Below are 23,077 nucleotides of genomic sequence, written 5' to 3'. Positions count from 1 at the left end.
TGGCACAGGGGAAGAAGGGACCACACTTTCAATTGTCCCAGAATGGCATTACCTCATTTAAGTAGGGGTCCCGTCATGGGCAGGGAAGGTGGATAGTGGGTGCAGGGGGAGATGGGGTGAGACCCTGAAGGTTGGACCAGAAGCTGGAGGGAGGGTTCTGGAAAGACAGGCTCACCCACCGGGCCACTGAAGCAGCGAAGCTGTTGTCCATAAGCTTCAATCTCCCTTTGCAAAATGTTGTGTTCAGCGATTTGCTGCTCCAGTTCTGGCATCCCTGAACCATATTGCCCCTCGCAGATCTGTTTCTAGAGACAGAAGCAGGGGCTGGGATTCAGAGAGGGTCCAAGGAAGAGCTGTCTGTAAAGTGCCTTCCAGCCCTAGCTTCTCTTTCCCTCCTGGGGGTCTTGGGGTTTAGATTCCCAGATCATCTAAAACTCTCTCTTCTTTGATTTCAACTACCATTACTCACTTGAGGATGATAACAGTAAAAATGGGCTAGACTTGAACATTGCAGCAGTGTTGCAGGAAGAAAACAAAAATAATAACAAACTGGCAATAATGAGGCTTGGAGAAAAGATTGGCCACATTTGGTCACTGGGAAGGTGGAGGCGGGACTGGGTAAACTGGGTTGTTGTCGAGAGCAGGGTGATCTCCCGTCTCTGCCAAAGGCACCAGAGTTCTTCCAGTCAACCAGATGGGAAGGCTTGGCTTGTTGGCAAAGAATTGGAAGGTACCTTAGAGATGATCAATTCCAGATCTCATTTTACAGATGTGGAAACTGAGGCCCAAAGGAGTTAAATGACTTGGAAACTTAAGCAGGAGATAGGAGAGCCAGAATTCAAACCCAAACCTTTTGATTCATCCTTGCCTATCTTTTTTCTTCACCTATCTCCAATTAGTAACTCCTACAAAATGAGATGTTTGTCTAGTGCTTAGCTGAGCCTCCAAAAAACTGGAAATAATATTTGAACTGCTCATGTCACAGGGCTATTGTGAAGAAGTATTTTGTAAATCTTAAAGTGCTATTTAAATTGTGAGTTATTATAATAACAGTAGAAGTTGTACTTTAGAATGCTGGAACCTGGAACCCTGAAATCCAATCAACTGGTGTGTTTATACAGTTCTATGGTAGCAAATCTATACTTCCTGCTCCCTTAGGTCCCTTTTCCTAAGTCGAGGACCTCTTTTCCCTTCTCTGTTTCACAGGATCATAGGAGCCTAGATTTAGAGCTGGAAGGGACATTAGAAGCCAACAAGTCCAAGCCCTTCATTTTATAGATGAGGAAACTGAGGCACAGAGAAGTAAAGTCATTTGTCAAAACCAGTACAAGTCTAAGGCAGGGTTTGAACCTGTCTTCCTGATTCTAAGCCCAGTGCACTACCATGGTACCACTTTAATTTCCTGTCTTCCCCGTGTACTTATATCAATTCATCTCAGCCAGACTACCTCCACTTCCTTTCCCTCTCTGCTCTACTTTTAGACACTCTTTCCTGGTGCTTGCAGAAATTTGGTTCTCTGGAATTCATTCTTTCTCTAGGGCTCTGAGACACAAAATGACCAGGAGGAGTTGTTATATTCCTTCCTGTCCATTCCAGAATCTCTCCTTGTCCCATCCCTCTGCAGATACTTCCTCATGGTTCATTTACTTCAGCCACCTTTATCCTCCAGTTCAAGTCTTAATTAGTATAATCCACCAGCCTCCAGATCATTACACTCTCCTTTTTCAAGGAGTTGAGTCTTTTTTTCTCCATTCCAGTTCCTTTCCTCACACTTGAGGACTTCAATATACATGTACCTTGTCTTCCCAGTTCATCAGTCTCCTTGACTTCTATCATCTATGTCTTCATATCACCTCGTTCACCCACAATGCAGCTAGGTGGTGCAATAGATAGAGCACCAGCCCTGGAGTCAGGAGGACTTGAGTTCAAATTCAGCCCCAGACACTTGGTTCTTACTAGCTGTGTGAACCTGGGCATGTCACTTAACTCTGATTGCCTCACATCCAGGGCTGTCTCCAGTCATCCTGATTCATATCTGACCACTAGATCCAGTTGACTCCAGAGGAGAAATTAAGACTGATGACTTAGCATAGCACCCCCCTCACTCCAATCGAATTCACTAGCTTGTTATGGCATCACTGCCCTGATGTCATGGTCTTCTTTGAGAATGAAGGACAAACAACGTTACTCACAAAGATAGTTATACCATAGATCTCAAAATTAGAACTATTTTCCCTCCATGATTTTGACCTCTGAAGCTTCCTTTTTCTCCTCATACTTTATGGATCTTCCATTTCTTCCCTCTGCTTCATGCCTCCTAACCCTATTCTTTGTTTTTTTTTTAAAGATTTTATTTATTTTGAGTTTTACAATTTCCCCCCATTCTTGCTTCTCTCCCCATCCCCCAAAGAAGGCATTGTGTTAATCATTACATTGTTTCCATATAACCCTATTCTTTGAAATCACTCTAACCCTCCTTTCTTCCAGTTCCACCAATTTAGGGTTTAGCCTCTTTTTTCTTCTATTAATAGCACTGACTCTATTGGTTTTTTTTTTTTTGTTTAGACTTTTATTTTTATTTTTTAAATTTATTTAATTAGTATTTTATTTTTCCCTGGTTACATGTAAAAACAGTTTTAAACATTTATTTTTAAAACTCTGAATTCCAAATTCTCTCCCTTCCCATTCCCCCACCCCCCTACTCACATTGAAAAAGCAAACAATTTGATATAGGGTATAAATGTGTAGGCATTGATTATATTGTTAAACAATCCAACCCTATGCTGCCTTCTGTTTTTGATTCCATAGTCCCAATGTTTTGCAAAGCCTCAGTTTTGGATTAGTGTGTTGTTTTTAATTAAGTTATGTCCTCCTCTTCAACACAGTGAGAGTAACCTCAAAAAAACCCCTCAAAAAACCCAATTGGGGTTTTCTTGGCAAAGATACTGAAGTGATTTACCATTTTCTTTTCTTCTTCAGTTCATTTTGCAGATGAGGAAACTAAGGCAAACAGGGTAAGTGTCTGAAACCAGATAAGAACTCAGGAAGATGAGTCTTCCACACTCCAGGCTCAGCACTCTACCCACATCACCTAACTGAATTAGCATACCTATCCAACTACCCACACCCCTACATACTTTAGGATCATAGCTTTTTAGATCTAAACGGGCTTTACTCAATCATGGGTTTAAATGAAGAAACCAAGGTTGGAGAGTTCAAAAAGGTAGCAAAAGAAAGGGTTTTAGAACCCAGGTTTTCTGACTCCAAATCCATTACACTCTACTTCCCATTACATTCCACTGTTTCCTCATTTAACAGTTTGGGTGACTGTTCAGCAGTTATGAGTATACTCAGCTGTACCATCTACATTCCTCCATTTTGTCCATATAGATATCTTGAGTAGCTTCACCAAATACCATGCTAAATTCAAATTAAATGGTGAACTTGGCACAACATATTCTTAGTGAACCCATGCTTGGTTCTTTTAATCACCTTTGTTTTCTAAAGACTCAGAAACTATACGTTTAATAATTCACTCTAGAATTTCACTGGGCAGCTAGGTAGCTCAATGGATAGAGTTCTGGCTTGGAAACAAAAAGACTCCTCTTGATAAGTTCAAATCCAGCCTCAGATCCTACTAGCTGTGTGACCCTGGGCAAGTTATTGAACCCTGTTTGCCTCAATTCTTCCTCTTTAAAATGAGCAAGAGAAGGAAATGACAAACTATACTGATATCTTTGCCAAGAAGATCCCAAATGGAATCACAGAGATTTGGACACAACTGAACAGCAGCGGAATTTCATTTGTGGATTAATCTCACATCACTTCTCTACCTCCAAATCACCTGTGATAGAATTGAACATTTGAAGATTTTCAAGTCATATGATCATAGATTTAAGATGGAACGGGGTGGGAGTGAGGATTTTAGAGGCCATAGAGTCCAACCACTGCCCTCTCTCCTATTTTACAGATGAGAGAACCTGAAGCACGGAGAAGATAAATGACTCACTCAAGGTCACACAGTTGGTAAGTGTCTAAGGCAGGACTTGGGTCAGCTAAGTGGTACAGTGGATAGAAGACCAGGCCTGGATTCAGGAAAACTCATCGTCCTGAATTCAAATTTGACTTCAGATATTTACCATCTGTGTGACCCTGAGTAAGACAGTTCACCCTGTTTGTCTCAGTTCCTCATCTATAAAATGAGGTGGAGAAGGAAATGACAAAACACTCTAGGATCTCTCCCAAGAAAACCCTAAATGGGGTCACAAAGAATCAGACACAACTGAAACTGAACAACACCAAAGGCACAACTTGAATTTGAGTCTTCCAGACTCCACATACAGAAATTCAACCATATGAACCATATGAACCATATAACAACTTCTAAGTCATTCACATAGTGATGATAATTGATTGGATGAGATTCCCCAAGCAACATTAGCATATAAGACCCTTGAGGTCTGGGGTTGTCTTTTGTATCTCCAGGGCCTGGAACTTAATAAACATTTATTGCTAATTGAGTAAACACAAATTGTGAATAAAGAAAAACTTTTAGAATTACCCAGAATTAGGGTTAGTAGAGGGGAAGAAAAGGAGCCAGCAAAGGAAATCTAGAAAGAAGAGTCAGAGGAATGAGAAAAGAATCAAAATAGAGTATTACAGTAACTATGAGGGAATTAATAATCAATTAAACTGCAAATTTGAATAAAACCTATATACAAGCATTTCTTGTGCACAGAACCATGAGGTGAGTTGAGCACTGGACTAGAAGTGAAGGACATTTGGATTCAAATCCTGTATTTAAACATTTACTAGCAGCCTGATTCTGGACAAGTTATTTAACCAGTCTGAGCCTCAATTTTCTCATTTATCAAATGGGGGTTGAACTCTATAGACTCTAGGGTCCCTTCTAACTCTAGCTTTATGATCCTATAACCAGGGGTGGGATTCAAATAAATTAAAAACTGATTCCCTGCCCTAATGACCATTTTAAGTATACAAAAATATATATCAAATGGTATTTAATATTTCATGTATTTAATATTCAAATAAGAACAATAAAAGAGGTACATAAAGCTAGATTATGTTATATTACTCACAATAAGTAACTGTGACTACAGCAGCCAATGATGGAATATAGAGAACCAAAACTCATTCTACTTATTCTAACTTTTTTCTTCTACTTCCATGGCTTCTGAAATAGGTGATAAGATAACCCTTGAAATCTATATTTCTATTGGTTCATTATATCCCAGCTTCCTATTGGTTTCATCGTTCAGGGAAAGCCAGCATTCACATAATATCTTGGGGAATTTGGGGCATAACAAAGCATTAACAAACAACAGTTTGTCACTGCCTGGCTGTTTGGCACTTTTTTATATGTTTGTTTACTGAAGCAACAAAAATGAGGGAATTAAAATACAGTGTTTCATCAAAGGTATAATGAGTTTTAAGAAATGAATAAATAAATATTACAAGTATAGTTCAGTCAGTTTTTTTTAACCTATGGAAAGAATGAACATTACTACTGTCCCTTAAAAAACACTGTTGCACTGATGAATGTTAAAAAAAAAGAAATGTAAATTTGTGATTTCCACATTGAGCAGCTACCCAGGCACCCACCTTAGAGAGGAGCCTGATTACAATAGCTATTTTAACAAATGGTTCACCAAACTCAGTATAAAATTAGGTATTGGTTCTGCCAAACCAGTGTGAACCAGTTGAATCCCTTCACTGTCTATCACCAAAGAATATGTCCCATTGCTGCTGTAGGCATTGTACCTGGGGTAGATATGGAATTCTAACCAGCTCATTGTTCACTTATTTCTTCTGCTACACCCAAGGAGTGTTGGAGTCAGCTCCATCCAGGTCTGAGAACTGATAGTTAAGTTTTCCATATGAGCATTTTCACCTCAGAAATTGGCAAACATTCCAAATCAGAACTTGATTTATTGTATTCTTGATTGTCTTGACTAATAAAGTGATGGAGAAATGTTAATAATGTAATTAAAATGAAAAGTGTACTTTTTTTCCCTTTCAGAAATCCAAGTGTTGGATATTTAACAGCACACCCTACCATACCTGACCCAAAACTAGAAACTCATCTACAACACTGAGTCTTCCTCATTCTAACTCCCTGCTACTAATAGTTTTGTAAGAAATCATACAAGAATGCTGATGGGGGTCTTTTGCAAATACTCATTATCTAATCTCAATTCATTGAGGTTACTCTCATTGTTGTATCACGTTCCTTCTTTCCAGTTGCACTCTATCACAGCTCTATCACTGGCTATTTCAAATTTCTGCTCTTTCCTTAGCCTCTAATATGACCCTCTTAGCCCCCTCACCAAATATCTTCTTTACTAAGAAAAATGAAACCATTTGCTCTAGGTTTCTTCTTCTCTACTTTATAACTTAAAGTCTCATTGCTATCTTCACCTAACCTCTCCTCCTTTGCTTTTAGTGTCCATTAAAAGGCAGTCCCTCTACATGTACACTCATTTCTTATCCTTCCATCTGTTCCAAAAGTTTGCCCCACCTATGATATCTCTGTCATTTTCAATCTACTGGTCCTATCTCCACATCTCCATATTCAGATAGACCCTACCTTTAAAATTCTTTCATTTGATCTTGGCATCCCTTCAAACTATTACCCTATCTCCTTCTACTCACTAAAATATTCTAAGAAAAAGTATTCTACTCTTGCTGCCATCATACTCTTTTTATTAATTTTTATTCTGAACTTAACACCAAATAAAAAGGGCATTTCTACATGTATGGTATAAAGGGAAAAGATGATATATAAACACTGGACCTGGCGTTAGGAAGACTTGAGTTCAGATCTGACCTCAGACACTTACTAGCTGTGTGATCCTGGGCTAGTCACTTAACCCTGTTTGTCTTAATCCAGAAGGAAATGGCAAACCATTCTAGTATCTTTGCCCAGAAAACCCTATGAACGGTATTGGTATGATATGATTCATTTGCTCACAAAGAGTCAGACACAAATGCCTGAACAGCAACAAAATTAAACCACAGATCTTAAATTACTATGGATTGTAGAGTTTGCTTTTCTTTATAAATACATAATAAATTCAACCCTGTTTGTTTGTGCTTTTTTTCTATCCTTCCTTCTGTTCATTTTTTTGTATTAAAAAAGCAAAAAAGATTTCTTCCATCCCCTTCTCTCCTCTCTCCCTTCCTTCTTTTCCCTTCTCCTCTCCTCTTCTGCTCTGTTTTCTTTTCTTTTTCTCTCCCCTCCTGCTCCTCCTCTCCCTTTTCCTCCCTTCTCTTCTTCACTCCTCTTCTCCATAACCTATCTATATATCCCCTCAATTTCTTACCTCTCTCTCCCATTACTGGAGAAACAAAAGAAAGAAAAAGGTTTGTTTTTTTAAACCAAATATGCATAGTAAAGCAAGATAAATTCTCACATTTCCACCAATTTCACATTCATTTCTCAATTCATTTCAATCCATCTATCGATCCTCTCCCACTATCCTGAAACTATAATCTCCAAGGTTAACAACAATCTTTTAACTGCTAAACTTGACTACCTTTTCTCACCCTCATTCTTCTTGACCATGTTGAAACTTTTTATGCTTTTGTTGGCTCCTTCCTCTTGGAGGCTCCTTTCCTCTTGACTTCTTTTCTCTCCTGGTTCTTCTCTTACCCATCTCTCTGCACACTCCTCAGTCTCCATTTCCTATCTCCTTAGTATGGCTGTCTCCCCAGGCCTAAACTACTTTCTTTTTTCTCACTATACTCTCTTAATGATCTCACCTGCCCCTCTGAGTTTAATTAATTATTATGCCAATGACTCCCAAATCTATATATCCAGCCCTAATTTCTCTCCTTAACTCCACTTTTGAATAATTGATTTACCAGCTGGACACTTCTTGAATATTTCATTGTTGTTGAAACTTGTCGGTCGTGTCCAATTCTTTGTGACCCCATCTGAGATTTTTCTTGGCAAAAGCCCTGGAGTGATTTGCCCTTTCCTTCTCCAGCTCATTTTACAGATGAGGAAATGGAGACAAACAGGGATAAGTGACTTACCCAGGATCACACAGCTAGTAAGTGTCTGAGGTCATATTTGAACTCAGGAACATGAGTCTATCTAATTTCAAATCCAGTACTCTAATCTATTTTGCTACCTAGATGCCCTAGATATTCCATAGGCATTTCAAATTCACATATCCATTATCTCCCATCAAACTTACTTCTTCCCAAGTCTTTATTCCTACTGAGGTTATCAACATTCAATTTATAAACTTGGAATTGTCCTTCATCTTTCCCTCCTCTTTCCCCTATATCTGATCAGCTATGTTTTGTCTCTTTTATTGTACATTTACTTTCCTTTCCTTTGGTCCTCACTCTAATTCAAACCCTTATTCAAATCTGGACTATTATGATAATCTCCTAATTGTTTCTCCTCTTTCCAATCCACTGTCCACACAATTGCCAAAATGATCTTCTGAAAGCACATATCTGACCATATTGATCCCCTGCCAGGAAAAAAAATCAACTGTCCATTACCATTAGGATAAAATACAAACTCCTCTGCCCTTCATTTCTGCCCATCTTCTTCCCAGGCTTCTATAGTCTGGCTCCTATCTACTTTTTTTTAAAGTACTAAAAAAAGTTTTTAAAATATAGTTAAAGTTTTTTTGTTGCTATTTTGAACTTCATGAACACTAAAAATATCAACATGTGAGTGTACAAAGAATAGAAAAAAGAATTGTACTCCAAATTATGAATCTCCATTGTGTATAACTTGTTTTCACACTTAGTATGTTAATGCCAAAACTGTGCTTTGTATGTTTCCCTTTAAACTTCTTTCTGACTTATTTGAATTGATGCAAAGTGAAGTGAGCAAAAAACGGATAGAACATTGTACACAGTGATAGCAATAGTGGATGATGAGCAACTATGAATAGTTTGCTATTCTCAGCAATATAATGCTCCAAGATAATTCCAAAGGAGTCATGATTAAAAAATGCTATCTCCAGAGAAAAAACTGATGGAGTCTGAGAGCATATCAAAGCATACTATTTTTCACTTTCTCTATTTTTCTCTTTTTTCTCCTTTTGGGATTGTGTCTTCTTTCACAATATGACTAATATAGTAAAATGTTTTGTTTGAACATGTATAACCTATATCAAATTGTTTACTATCTCAGTGAGGGGGGAAGTAAGGGAGGGAGAGAGAAAATTTGGAACTCATAAAATTTGTTTTAAAAAAGGAATGTTTAAAACTCTTTACATGTAAATTGGGGAAAATAAAATATCATAAATAAAATATCATAAAAAATAGCATCCAGTGTACTTAAAAAAGCATCATTAATATTCTTATCATTCTTTTTGTCCTGCTTCACTATCATTACCCTTTCCTTTCCCCTTCCCCTTTCCCCCCTCTGCCAAATTAAAAAAAAATATATCAAAGTACACACTGGCCATTTTCAAAAACATTCCCCCCTCCCTATCAAAAGTACCTTCCTTTTCAACCTTTCAACCTTCATCTTACTTTCCTTTAAGAATACTCTACAATGTGCTAGTAAATGTTTAACAATCAGCTCCCTGGGAAAAAAATAAACAATAATCCCCACCACACACTTTTAAGTTTGAAGTGTATTATTATCATGTTCTTAAGCTTGCCAATCAACAAAACCACAAATCAAGCCTTACTTTGTAACCTCTGCTGATTTCTAGGTGTCAAAATTCAAACTGAAAACTTAATAACCCGTCACATTCCTCAATGATCCTGCCTAACTGGTCTGGCCGCTGATCCCGAACATGCTGCTGTCAATACCATCTGTCCTTTATGGCAAGAATGCACTCCACCCTGACTTCTGTCTCTTATAATGTTTAGCTTCCTTAAGGGTCACTGAGGTGGCTAAGGTGGCACAGTGGACAGAGTGTTGGGCCTGGAGTCAGAAAGACTCATCTTCCTGATTTCTAATCTGATCTCTGACACATACTAGTCTCTTGACCCCGGGTGAGTCATTTAACCTTGTTTGCCTCAGTTTCCTCATCTGTAAAATGAGCTGGAGAAGGAAATGGCAGATCACTCTACTATCATTGCTGAGCAAACCTCAAATGGGATGACAAAGAGTCAGATATGACTGAAACAACTGAACAAAAAAAGAAGTCTTTGGTTCACTCCTAATTATGTGTTCTTTTCTTCTTTAATTTACCTTGTATGACTTCTTTGTATATGTGTTTTATCCCATCCATCCCTTTCCTTTAGAATGTAAACTCCTTGAGGGCAGGGACTGCTTCATACTTTGTCAGTATCCAGAACAGATAGCACAGTGCATATAGTAGGTGATTAATAAATGTTTGCTAAACTGTTGAAAAGTAGGTGCTTGAAAAATACTCAGGGCAAAGACTGTGTCCAGGTGATGGATATAACTCCTAATAATAATGAGCATTTCTAAAGCACTTTATTATTCCATTTGATTTACACAAGGCTGGTGCTTTACTAATATTGCTCTTTCCGTCTCCCAACCCATCTTGTTATCAATAAGCCTAGTTAAGCAAGACGAAAGTACACACCGACCATTTTTACAGAGGAGGAAACTGAAGCAATGACTTGCCCAGGGTCAGTAAGTATCTGAGGTAGGATTTGAATTCGGGTCTTCTAGCCTCTAAGTCCAGGAGCCTATTCACCCTAGCTTCCTGCGTGTCCAGGTGTGATGGAGATAGGGAGGAAGCAGGCAGGTAGAACATCTCAGAAGCCAGGTGCGGGTCAGCCGGCGGCGGCGGCGGCGGCGGCGGCGGAGGAGGAGGAGGAGGAGGAGGAGGAGGAGGAGGAGGAGGAGGAGGAGGAGGAGGAGGAGGAGGAGGAGGAGGAGGAGGAGGAGGAGGAGGAGGAGGAGGAGGAGGAGGAGGAGGAGGAGGAGGAGGACAGCCCTTACCTGCTTCTGCTCCAGCACCCGAGCCCAGTCCACCTTGGCGGCTATGTCGGCCGGCAGCACAATCTTCTCGTAGAGCTCGCGGTACTCGGCGCACTCCTGAGTCACACGTTCATGGAGCTGTTTGATGCTGCCGGTGGGGAAGGTGGGCACGGCCGTCAGGGAGCGGGCAGGGGCGGCACCTTCCTACCTGGCTCCCTCATTGCCCACAGAACCCGAGGGTCGATCCCTTCCCACCCCCACTTTTCCCCTTTCCCAGGGTCAGGGTCCCACTCCCCCTTGGGGGACCTCCCGGCTCACTCTTTCTCAATCTCAGCTGCTTGTGGATGTTTCAGTCTCTTGGCTTTGTCCATGTCCAGGAATAGGTCCTTTAGCAGCATCTCAGCTTCCTTTAGGTCCCGACCTGTCTCTTCTTGGTACTGGAGGGCTTGGTTTTGTTCACTGTTTGTCCTGTCCTGTGGGGACACATTTTTGGTACCCAGGCTATCTCTGCCATCCTTTCCCCAGGCTACCACTCTGTCCCTGGATGCCCTTGCCAATTTAAGTCCATGCCAGCCACCTTGGTGCCCATTGCCAGGGTCTTCTAGAGACAACTTGTGCAGAGAGCGCTCCCCACACCTGCACTTAGGAAGATCAGATCTGCGTCTGCTCCTTACTTAATGACTCTGGGCGAGTCATTCGACACCTCTGTATTCTCATAATACTTCCTTCAAATCCTAGCTAAAATATCACTTCTACTGGAAACCTTTCCCAATCTCTCTTAATTCTAGTATCTTGTTTCCTATTTATTCTGTGGTTTGTACATATTTGTTTTCTTCTTGTTTTTTTCTATTAGAGAGTAAACTCTGAGGGCAGGAACTGTCTTTTGCCTTTCTTGGTATTCCCACTGCTAACACAGTGAACTTATCAAATGTTAAATTCACTGACTGGTGGTTATCTAATTCTCAGATAAGATGCTCTGATAGGATAATGCTTTGCAAACATCTAAATAAACAAATGTCTCTTCTTATTACTTTCTCCTCCTGTTTTTGGATCCTCTGAAGGTAAAGTGCTAGACTGTGCACCTCAGGTAAAGGGGACCTATAATCATTCAGCACTGATAAAAAAAAAACCCCTTTCAACTTGATCTGGAGACTTCCATTTCTGGAATGGCTGAGGAACAAAGAGAAGTACAAGGGGCGGCCCCAGATGGAAAGCACCCCCCCAGAGCAGGTGGGAAAGAGGCAAAATGGTGCAAAGTGAAGGATCTGAGCTCAGCCTGGGGCCCATCTTGGACCCCAAAGTTGGGCCTCAGTTTACTAATTTTTATACTGAGTTCTTTTAAGAGGGGCAGACCAGGTCTTTCTTCATCTCCCCTAGTTGCTAGTGCCTTCTCCCTGAGAATACTTTCCATCTCTTCTGTGTATGGGCAGCTGGGTGATGCAGTCAGTAGAGTGATAGGCTTGGCATCAGAAAGACTCATCTTCCTGTGTTCAAATCTGATCTCTGACATTTACCAGCTGTTTGATCCTGGGCAAGTCACTTAGCCCTGTTTGCCTCAGTTTATTATCAGAGAGTCATTGAACAGTTATTTTTGTTGTTACACATGTATATATATCTATATATTTTATCAGACATATGTACATCTATTTGTATTTACTTATATATGCATTTACACATATATGTAGTCAGCTAGGTGGCATAGTGGATAGAATGCCAGGCCTAAAGCCAGAAAGACTCATCTTTCTGAGTTCAAATTTGACTCCAGATACTTGTTAGCCATGTGATCTTGGGCATCACTTTATCCTTTTAGCTCAGTTTCCTCATCTGTAAATTAAGTTGGAAAAGGAAATGGCAAACCACACTAGTAACTTTGCCAGTAAAACCCCTGTACATGTATGTTTGTATGTATATATATGCATATAGATTATATACAAAATGTGTGACTATATATATATGTATATATATATATATATTCAATAATAAAATGAGGCTAACAGTGTTAAAGTGACTTGCCCAGGGTCATACTGCTAGTAAGTGTAAGAGGCTAAATTTGAACTCAGATCTTCCTGACTCCAGGTCCTCTCTCCAGATCACTATCTAGCTGTCCTACCTGATTCATAGGCAGCACTTAATAAGTGTATGGTGAGGGATAAAGGGTGTTGGACTGGACAAATTTTTAAGATTCCTCTCAGCTCTAATTTTGTCCTGTGAATCTCCCAGAGAGAAAAATCTTTGGATGTTAAGACTGAAAAGTACCATCTGAGGAAGAAGGGCTCTTTCCTTCATCAGGCTTCCAAGAAGTCTTTGGATCTCTCCTTTGACCTAAGTACATTTTACAGTGTATTTATTTGTGTGTGTGTGTGTGTGTGTGTGTGTGTGTGTCCTATTTTGCCACCAGAAGGTAAGCTTCTTGAGGGCAGACACTTTCATCTTTGTATTACCCAATCCTTAGTTCAGTGCTTCTTACTCATAGGATAAGGACTGGATCTGGCAGGGAAGGTTATTACAAAATTACATAGAGACTTGAAAGAACCATAAAACAGCTTGTCTGGGGTCACAGAGCCCTGATGTGTTAAAGGAGGGATCTGACCCTGGAACAGCTTGCAAACCATAGCTATCTGCATATAGATAGTACTTGCTTCATAAATGTGTGCTAATGGATAAACACAAGAATGCTCCAAAACACACACACACACACACACACACACACACACACACACACACACACACACATCCCTCTCCCTGACCTTCCTGGAGCCCTTGCCCCATACAGACTGTCCAAGCCTCACCAGTTTCAGTTTCTTCTGGGTCTCCAGGATGTCCCTCTCCACTTGGTCAGCATTGGCTTGCATTCGGGTGATGAGCTGAGCTAGTTCCTGGGTAGAGGCCCTTGGGGGAATCAGAGGAAGAAAGAGGACAGGGAATGAAGGAATTTGTTAGGCTTAATTATGTATATATGTTATGAGAATTGCTCTTTCTTTTTCCTTTCTTCCTTTTCTTTCTATCGTCCTTTCTTTCCCCCCTCATTTTTTCCTCCTTCTTCCTCCCTCTCTCCCTCTTCCCTCCCTTCTTTCCCTCCTTCTCTCTCTTCCTTCCTTCCTTCCTTCCTTCCTTCCTTCCTTCCTTCCTTCTTCCCTTCCTTCCCTCCTTCCTTCTCTCCTTTCCTCCCTCCTTCCTTCCTTTCTTCTTCCCTTCCTTCACTCCTTCCTTCCTTCTGTCTTCCTCCCTTCTTTTCTCTCTTCTTTCCTTCCTCCCTTCCTCCATTTTAACTTCCTTCTTTCCTTTCTATCTTCCTCTCTTCTTCCCTTCCTTCCTTCTTTCCTTTTTTTTTAGCATGAGCGGAGGGAGAGAAAATAAATGCTTGTTAATTGAAAATAAAATAAAAATAAGCTTTAAATGTTCCATTTCCAACCCTTATAGAAGCTGCATCAACTTGGCAGAGTTCAGATTCATAGTGGTTTGGGCAGATGTCAATGGGTCAGATCATTGGACAGAAACAGTGGTAGTCAGATCATTATTGGCCCCTCACTAGGGATTAGGGGTTTAGCCTAAGTATGTTTGTACCTCACTGCCCTTTGAGGGAATTGAGGCTGGTCTGGTATAATCTTCTTGTCTGGGATCCCTTCCTGGTCTGGATCTTGATTATTTTTCCCTCACCACCACAACCCAGATGACTCATATTACCCCCTGAAGGCTCAGCAAACCAGATCTCCATCTGTCCGCAGGGACCCTAGAGCAGGGGAGGAAGCTATCTAGCTCCCTTAGTTTTCCCCATCCTGGGCCCAGCACGACCCCACCCAAATTCCTCCTACTTCCTTGGGTGGGAGGGATAGGTAGACAGTGAGTCACTGACTCACTGAGAAACCTCTGGTGGTGAGTCCTTCTAGGATGAGCAGATGAGTTTCCCCAGGGACAGAACTTGAATGTTCTTTCATCTTTCTCCTCTTGTCATCTCAGAACCTTCTCTGAATTTAAAATCCTGAAGAGAGAGAACCCTCCACTTATCTGAGCTTTTATTTGTCCACACCTACCAAGGACATTGAAAGTATAAGCAAGGGTGGCCTGGGGCCCTGGGTGGCCTTCCTGGACTTTTAAGGGATGTGCCCTTCTGGCCTGCAGGGAGTTGTCCCTCCCTGGGCATTGGTACCATCAAGGGACAGACAGGACTCTAGCTTGGAGTCTTATCTGGAACTTTTTATGTTTAATCTAGATAGACACCTGACTCCTGAAGTGGTTACCTTGATTCTTATCCCTGTAATTAACCTTTCATCTGGAGGTGTCATCTTGGGGCCTCCACCTATTCTGAGACCCAGGGTACAAGATAGCTTGTCACTTTGATGCCAAGTAAAAAGAGGGGAGTTCATCGAGGTCTGGAAGCAGACTTCAAGAGCCCAGGTTGACTACTCATTGCCAAGACAGTCCAAAAAAAGGCTCCACTATCATTTTCTGTCTCTGATTCACAAGGATCTGAGGCAGATATTTTTAATTTGAACCCCTTGCACACCCCAACTTGAAAAGCATCTGTAGATGGATTCCAGTGGTATATGACCTCAGATGGGGAAAAAATTGCATCTTTATTTTTATAAATTTTTGGTTTCTTTTGTAATCTTATATATTTTATGGTATTCATTTTAAAACATCATAGTGAGAAGGGAACCACAGGCTTCAGTACACTATCAAAGAAGACACTGGTACAAAAACAGTTTAGAACCCCTGGTCTAGGGGAGGAACACATCTGAGAGCAGCTCCTGATTAGCTAGGAGCAATCCTCTAACCCCTTTTCTTCCAGGACTTATATGTTTCCTCTTTTGTATGATAGGATGTCTGACACTCACTCACCCTGTGGGATTCAATTGGTGAGGTGGGCAGAGGAGAATAGCCCAAGACCAGTTTAGGTATCATCTCATGGCACAGAGGACAGTCCCTCAGGATTGATTCCCTTTCTCCCAGAGATCTGGAAAGAAACCATTACCCAACCTAACCAGACATTAGAAGGGCAACTGCCACATCACTTGTAACATCTCCTCAGATCCCAAATTCTTCTCTGGTCCTGGGTAAGAACCAAAAGTTTTAGCCTTGTGAACAAAGCTGTACTTTCCCTGATATCCTAAATTCAATATCTTCCCCTAGGACTTAACATAATGGTAGGCCTTCTTAACCTTGTGTCTGGAAACTTGATTTAAAAAAAATACTTTGATAACTGCATCGCAATTGGTTTCAAATAAAATGTTAAGAATATAATAGAGTATGAAACCAATGTAGTAGGTTTCCCCCGTAATCCTTTGCACTTTATTATCTTAAGAAAGGCTCCAAAAATTTCACTTGTCTGCCAAAGAGGTCCAGGTCCCAGAAAAAGTGAAATATTCCTTGGGCATGGCAGGCAGATCCCCTGAGCAGGTCAAATACAGAAGGATCCTATATACACTAAAATAATCATTGCATCATTTTTTTATTTTTTGTGGTAACAAAGAGCTAGAAGCGAAGCAGGTACCTATGGCCAAGGGAATGATTAAACTGTGGTACATAATTTTAATGAAATACGTGAGCCCTGTTAAGAAAAGATAAATAAGAAAGAATTCAGAGGTGTATGAGAAGACATATGGACTTGATGCAGAGGAAAGGGAACTAAATGAGGAAAACAATACACAATGACAGCATTGTAAATAGAAAGAACAACATAATGAAACCGAGCTCCCAATAGTTTAATTATAATGATCAAGCTTGGACCTGGAGAAGAGTTGTAAAAAAGGTGCCTCCCTCCTTTCATTTGCAGAGGTTTAAGACTGGCCATGGAATATTGCATCAACTATTGGATTCAGTTATGTGTTGCTTGGTTTTAAAGGGTTGACTTTTCTTTTTTAAATATTTGTTATAGGGAAGGTACTCTGTACTGGGGAGGAGGGGGATATAATCGGAAATGAATGTATCATAAAGATGAAAAACATCCATTTAAAAAGAAAGACATTATTGGTCAGTGATAGGTCTACCTATACCCACACTTTTTTGGGGGGAGGGGGTGAAAGGGAACAGATTTCTTTAGACTCCTGGGGCAAATGAGAGATGGGGCCAGGAGCTGCTGAAACCGGAAAGATTCTCCTCGAGAATGGCCTTCCCTATTGATCAGGACCTTCCCTCATACTCCTGTGTTCCATTTGAGGGCTAGGGGAAAGTTTCTAACCTTCCTCCGATTGCTTTTCTTGAGTGCGCATATTGAAGGGAGCCATTGGCTGCCCACCCATCCATCTCGTTAGCCCCCACCTTGGTACCTGCCTGTCACCAATTTCCATTTGGGAAAGAATTACCCCTTAAGGAATATCACCTCCACTCCACAAACCTCAGTGTCCCCCTCTGTAAGTGTGCACAATGAAAGGGCACGTCTCCCTCTACCTTTGCCCAAACTCAGAGAGACACGACAGGTTCCCTGCCCCAAAAGTTCCTTCTGGCCTTCGGGGCTTGGGATGCCTGACTTGGGCTCGGTCCTGGCCGCCTCCAGGCTACCGACCACCCCGCTCTCGCCTCCCCAGCCCACCGCCAATCCATAGCCGCCTACCTGGCCCACTCCTCACCTGCTGTGTTTGCTGGGGGAGCCCTTCGGAGAGCCCTTGGAGACCCCCTTCGCAGGGGAGCCTTTACTCAGTCCCTTAAACATCGTGGTGGAAGGAGGCGCTGGCTCAGGCTCCGGGGGCGGCTCGGACGCGGGTCGGGCGCAGGCTCGGGCGGCAGCTGCGAGGGACCCCGGTGTCTGCGGACCGGCTGTGGAGGGCGGCGGGTCTGGCCAGGCAAGGAGTTTCTGGGAGGCTCCTCCCTGCCAGGTGAGCGTAGCTGAGCGGCTCCGAGCTCCTGCCAGCTCCACCTCAGCTCCACCCCTGCACCCCTGCACCCCTGCACACACACACACACACACAGCCACCCCTCAACTCCACCCCTACACACACACACACACACACACACACACACACACACACACACCTGACTAGCACAACCAGTTTTGGAGGAAAGTACAACCCAGAGGGTGCGGCTGTAGGGCCTGCCTGACTCCCAGAGAATGTTTGGACTTGTTCCACCCACACACACCCAGAGAAAGAGAAAGCCACCCAGAGATCAAGGGAGGAGGGGGACCCCAATCACAGGAAAGGGGGGAGATGTTCAGAGACAGGGAGGAGGACAGGGACGCTGACGGTGCAGCCGGGAAAGTCCTGTCAGAAAGAAAAGATTCTGTCTGGGAAATGGGTCCAGAGAAATGGACATGTAGAGATGAAGACAGTCCTTCCCTTCATCTAGTGAATATATATACTCATTATATAAACACACACACACACACACTCACTCTCATCTCAACTGATCATCAGAGCATGTATGGAAACATCTTGGTCTTCCTCTTTTCCCACAAGCCACCAAATATCTGCCAATGCCCCCAATCCCTCTGCTCCTGATTATCCCAAGCACTCGTCTCATTTAAATAAATTTAGGGTTAAAGACTCCTAGATTCTCTTCCCATTTGAAGTGATAAAGTATCCAAATTTCACAGATCCAGAGAAAGCCAGAGCTGCCTAGTGACCTTGGAGAAGACCTAATCCTGCTTCTTTCAGATGGGGAAACTTGATTCATCAAGGCAGAATCTTTTTTTTTAGGGTTTTTTTTTTTGGTAAAACAATGGGATTAAATGACTTGCCCAAGGCCACACAGCTGGGTAATTAGTAAATGTCTGAGGTTGGATTTGAACTCAGGTCCTCCTAACTCCAGGGCTGGTGCTCTATTCATTTCACCACCTAGCTGCCCCCTTTTTTCTTTTTTGCTATGTCTTCCCACTAAGCATGAGGAGCTTGTCCCTGAAGGCGAAGAGGCATTTGTCCAGCAACCTGGGAGTTAAGCAGTGTTTGTTACATATTCTAGAAAGAAAAGAAACAAGTAGTACCATGAGTCCTTGGAACTGTTACTTAGCCACCAGACCTTCCAACGATAGAACCATTGAAGCTCAGAGATGGAAGATCCTCAGCAGTCATCCAGTCCTATCAAATCTCTCTACAATATTCCTAATAAAATTATCATCTACTCTGTAATGGAAAACATTCTGTAATGGAAAATCCCACTACCACCTAGGGCAGCCTATGCTTTTGGGTTGCCTGTAAATTGGTAGGAATTTTGAGCAGAAGTCAACATCTCTACCATTTCTGTCCACTGTTTATCGTTTTGTCCTTTGGAACCAATCAGAGAAAGTCCTCAAATCCCTCTTCCTTGGGTCATCCCTTCATGAATGTGAAGTCTTTTTTGTTTTTAGTTTTTTTGCAAGGCAAACGGGGTTAAGTGGCTTGCCCAAGGCCACACAGCTAGGTAATTATTAAGTGTCTGAGACTGGATTTGAACCCAGGTACTACTGACTCCAGGGCCTGTGCTTTATCCACTACGCAGTCTTGTTTTTTCTTACATTGGTTGTCCCTCTCCTAAACTGACACAGAGCCAGTTTGGAAAGCCTCATAAACTTCTACCCTGACCCTACACCATAACTATCTCCATCCTTAGACTCTCTGGATACCAATCCAAGAACTAGTCCCAAGAAGAGACTCCAGCTCCAAATTAACATTGAAACTATCTCACAGGATCACCTAGAGATTGGTATTTCAGTTTCCTTGCAGAAACAGACACTCTCATTGAACTCCAGGAGGAATTAGGTAGTGGTAAAAAGGTCTACGAGATCTATATCTGGTCATTGGACCCAGATGGCTCCTGAGAGAAAGTGAGGTTGGTGACTTTACATAGACATTTATCATTCAAATTCTATTCTTTTGTTTTTCCATGACAAAAATGGGGAATTATGGCAGGAAAAATGCAGATAAGGGGGGGTTTGTTACTGCAGTGCCTTCCCTCTGAGAGAGCCTCCAATTTATCTTGTTGATATCTTGTTTGTATAGAGCAGTTGGAATGTAGTTCCTCTCATTACACAATGGGTACCCTTTAAGAACAGAAAATTTCTTTGGTTTTTCTTTGTATTCTAAGTATTTAGTACTGTATCTGGTATTCAGGAAGGGTATAATAAATGCTAGCAGGCTGAGGCAGTACTTATTAAAATGACATAGTTCTGAATTTTAAAAAACAGGAAAATACATTAATGGAAAAGAACAGAAAATTCAGAATTAGAATAAAAGGCAAATAGAAGATGTATTTGACTAGCTCAAGGTTATGAAACAGTGGGAAAAAAGCCCTATTCAATAAAATTCATTGGGAAGAGTGGAAAAAAGCTTGGTTAAAATGTATTAGACCTACACTTCACCCTTTCTAGTAGGGTGAAGTATAGTAAATTCCAGCTATTAACAAAAACTTTAATATATTCCTTTAAGATCTAAACAAAACATTTAAAAAGAGAAATAAGAAAGAAATTAAGGACTTGAGTATAATTTTTATAAAATGAAAGAGATCTATGAACCCCAGGTTAGGAATCCGTGATCTGAATTATTTTTTTTTTTTAGGTTTTTGCAAGGCAAATGAGGTTAAGTGGCTTGCCCAAGGCCACACAGCTAGGTAATTATTAAGTGTCTGAGATCAGATTTGAACCCAAGTACTCCTGACTCCAAGGCTGGTGCTTTATCCACTACGCCACCTAGCCACCCTCATGATCTGAATTCTTAAAAGAAAAGATAATCAAATTACAATGAGTATTAGGCAGTATGTTGCACTTTATGGCACACCCCCAAAATTTCATAGGGGATATGGTTAGACTATGTATGTGAAGGTAGACACATTTAGTGAATGCGTATGGTTCAAGTACAAGTAGTAAAAGAGAAATTCGAAACTCAAATCATTCTGCCACCAGGTACTTCCTATTTAGTTTCCATTATAAGTTGCTTGATAGAAAGAGTCTCTATTGTTCATAGTTTAATTAGATGCACAATCTCTGCCAGTTTTGGCTTCCTTAGATCCATGGTCTCTGCCAGACAGAGTACTGGATGTGTAGTCTCTATTAGATGATACTCTTTCTATTGTATAGTGTTCACTAGGTGCTGCTCTGCTGATTTTTTTTTTGTTTACAGTCTTCCTAATGTTGAGCCATCTCAGCAATACTGTTATAAATCTAACTTGATCAGATATATAATGTATATAATATACACATAATACATAATAATATATATTATATAATGTATATAATCTTTAAAAATATTGATGCAGCATCTTTGTTAATATTATTTTTGCATTTATATTAGGGATATTGATCTATGATTTTTTTTCTCTGCTTTATCCCTCCCTGGTTTAGATATTAGGTTTATATTTCTTTTATATTTCTTTTGTAGAAGAATTTTAATAAGATTCCTTTTCTATTTTTGCAAAAAAATGTGCATGCTATTATAATTAATTTCTTTTTGAATGTAAGATAAAACCCATTTGGTCCTGTATTTGTTTGTTTATTTTTCCACTTCAGAAGTAGCTTTTTGCTCAATTTTTTTTTATGAGATTGGATTATTCAAATTCTCTCTTTTTGGTTTTTTTCTCCTAGGTAGTTTATTTTTTGATAAAGGTGAATACATTTCATTTGAGTTAACAGTGATTGCCATATGATTGAGCAAAATACCTTCTTTACTCTCCATTATTCCTTTTTCATTTGTTATGAATAATCCTTTTTCATTTTCAGCATTGGCAATTTGATTTTCCACAACTTTAAAAAATCAGACTAGTTAAGTTTATTATTAATAATTATTTTTTGTTTTTAACTCCTGGTTTTATCAATTCAATTTTTTGTTTATTTCTTCAGTTTATAAAATTAATACATTCATTAATATAATTATGTTACATTTTAAGTATTTCTTGTAAACAAATATTGTTGGGCTTTGCTTTCTGATACATTCTGCTATCCTCCTCGCTTTTGTGGCTAAATTCTTTTGTCTCAATCCTTACCTACTCCTTAGTCATTGAATGGGTGTTGCTTCAGACAAACTGAGACCTGGGAAAGACCTTAATTTAGAAAGGCCAAGGTCACCCACTGCATCCTGGGCCATCACCAGCCATCTTGACTTATATCCTACCACTAGATTTGGATGATTCTGGAAAACTGCATGAGGCTGACGACTTTGTAAAGCTCTGCCTCACTTAAATCCAATTCATGAGAAAGAGATCACCTTCATGATGTCATGAGTTCTCTTTGAGAATGAAGAACAAACAACACCAAATCAATCCCACTAATTTTCACAATTTTGGTTGTTAGATTTATTTTATTTTTATTTTATTTTTAAGTTTTTGCAAGGCAATGGGGTTAAGTGGCTTGCCCAAGGCCACACAGCTAGGTAATTATTAAGTGTCTGAGGCCGGATTTGAACTCAGGTACTCCTGATTCCGGGGCCAGGTGCTCTATCCACTGCGCCACCTAGCCGGCCCCGTTAGTTTTATTTTTAACTCTATCATGTCCTATGATGTTTCTTCTCTATCCCCACCTCCTCTTTTTAGGGGATAAGAAAGTGGGGAAAGAAAAGGAACGATCTATTTATATCCATTTATAAGTTGGAACCCTTTCATCCCAAACCTCTTTCCTTACCCTTCTTCACTAAACTTAATCACCTCCTCTTTCTCTTTTTTCTCCCTTACCTTCCCCTTTTCTTACACCCTTCATATTTGAAGGTTTTCTTTGCTTGTGATTCTTCCCTCTTTGACCCCACCATTCCTTAAGGTCTTTTCCCTCTTCTCTTCATCCATTGTTCTGTTTACTTCATTTACATTTCTCCTTCAGTTTTTCCTCTGCCTCACTCAGAAAGGAGGGCAATGTATTTGAGACCCCTCAATTACTCTCAACCTGGTTTTGCCTGTCTCGCTCCCTTTACACTTATATAATTTTCTCTCATCGTAAACTCTATAGAGAAGGAACTCAACCTACTCCCCATCAATCAGCCTGGAGCAAGGAAGGTGAGCTTCTTTAGAGCAAAGACTGTCCTGCTTTTCCATCTTTACCTCCAGTGCTTAGCACATATAATATGGATTGGACTTCTAAATTCCCTGGTATGGGGAATTAGAAACTAAGGAAATTCCTTCTACCAATAAAGGTTAGCATTTTCTCAAAACTTAGTCTTTGTGTCTAGAACACTGAGAGCATAAATGACTCATCAAAGGTCATATACCCAGTTTCCTTTTTTTATCTTTTCCAATCTGATGAATGTGAAGTGGAACCTCAGGATTTTCAAAATTATAATTTCTCTAATTAGA

The 23,077-nt window shown here is 40.6% G+C and overlaps 1 protein-coding gene across 1 annotated transcript in view; it reads right to left on the bottom strand.

The window, feature by feature from the left end:
• The window catches only part of EVPL (envoplakin), a 41,754-nt gene extending 24,040 nt beyond the window's left edge, over positions 1-17,714 (bottom strand). Inside the window, exons 1-5 of the mRNA XM_074224526.1 lie at positions 17,464-17,714; positions 13,687-13,786; positions 11,216-11,370; positions 10,919-11,045; positions 180-305 (exon numbers count right to left, since the gene is read on the bottom strand). Coding sequence (XP_074080627.1) covers positions 180-305; positions 10,919-11,045; positions 11,216-11,370; positions 13,687-13,786; positions 17,464-17,546 — 591 coding nt within the window. The 5' untranslated portion in view covers positions 17,547-17,714. The remainder of the gene's footprint in view (positions 1-179; positions 306-10,918; positions 11,046-11,215; positions 11,371-13,686; positions 13,787-17,463) is intronic.
• Positions 17,715-23,077: the final 5,363 nt, after the last annotated feature.

The sequence above is a fragment of the Macrotis lagotis genome, chromosome 2, assembly GCF_037893015.1.
Source record: "Macrotis lagotis isolate mMagLag1 chromosome 2, bilby.v1.9.chrom.fasta, whole genome shotgun sequence".
NCBI lineage: Eukaryota > Metazoa > Chordata > Mammalia > Peramelemorphia > Peramelidae > Macrotis > Macrotis lagotis.
Note: the sequence above shows the minus strand (reverse complement) of the source record. Positions and strands in the feature narration are given on the sequence as shown.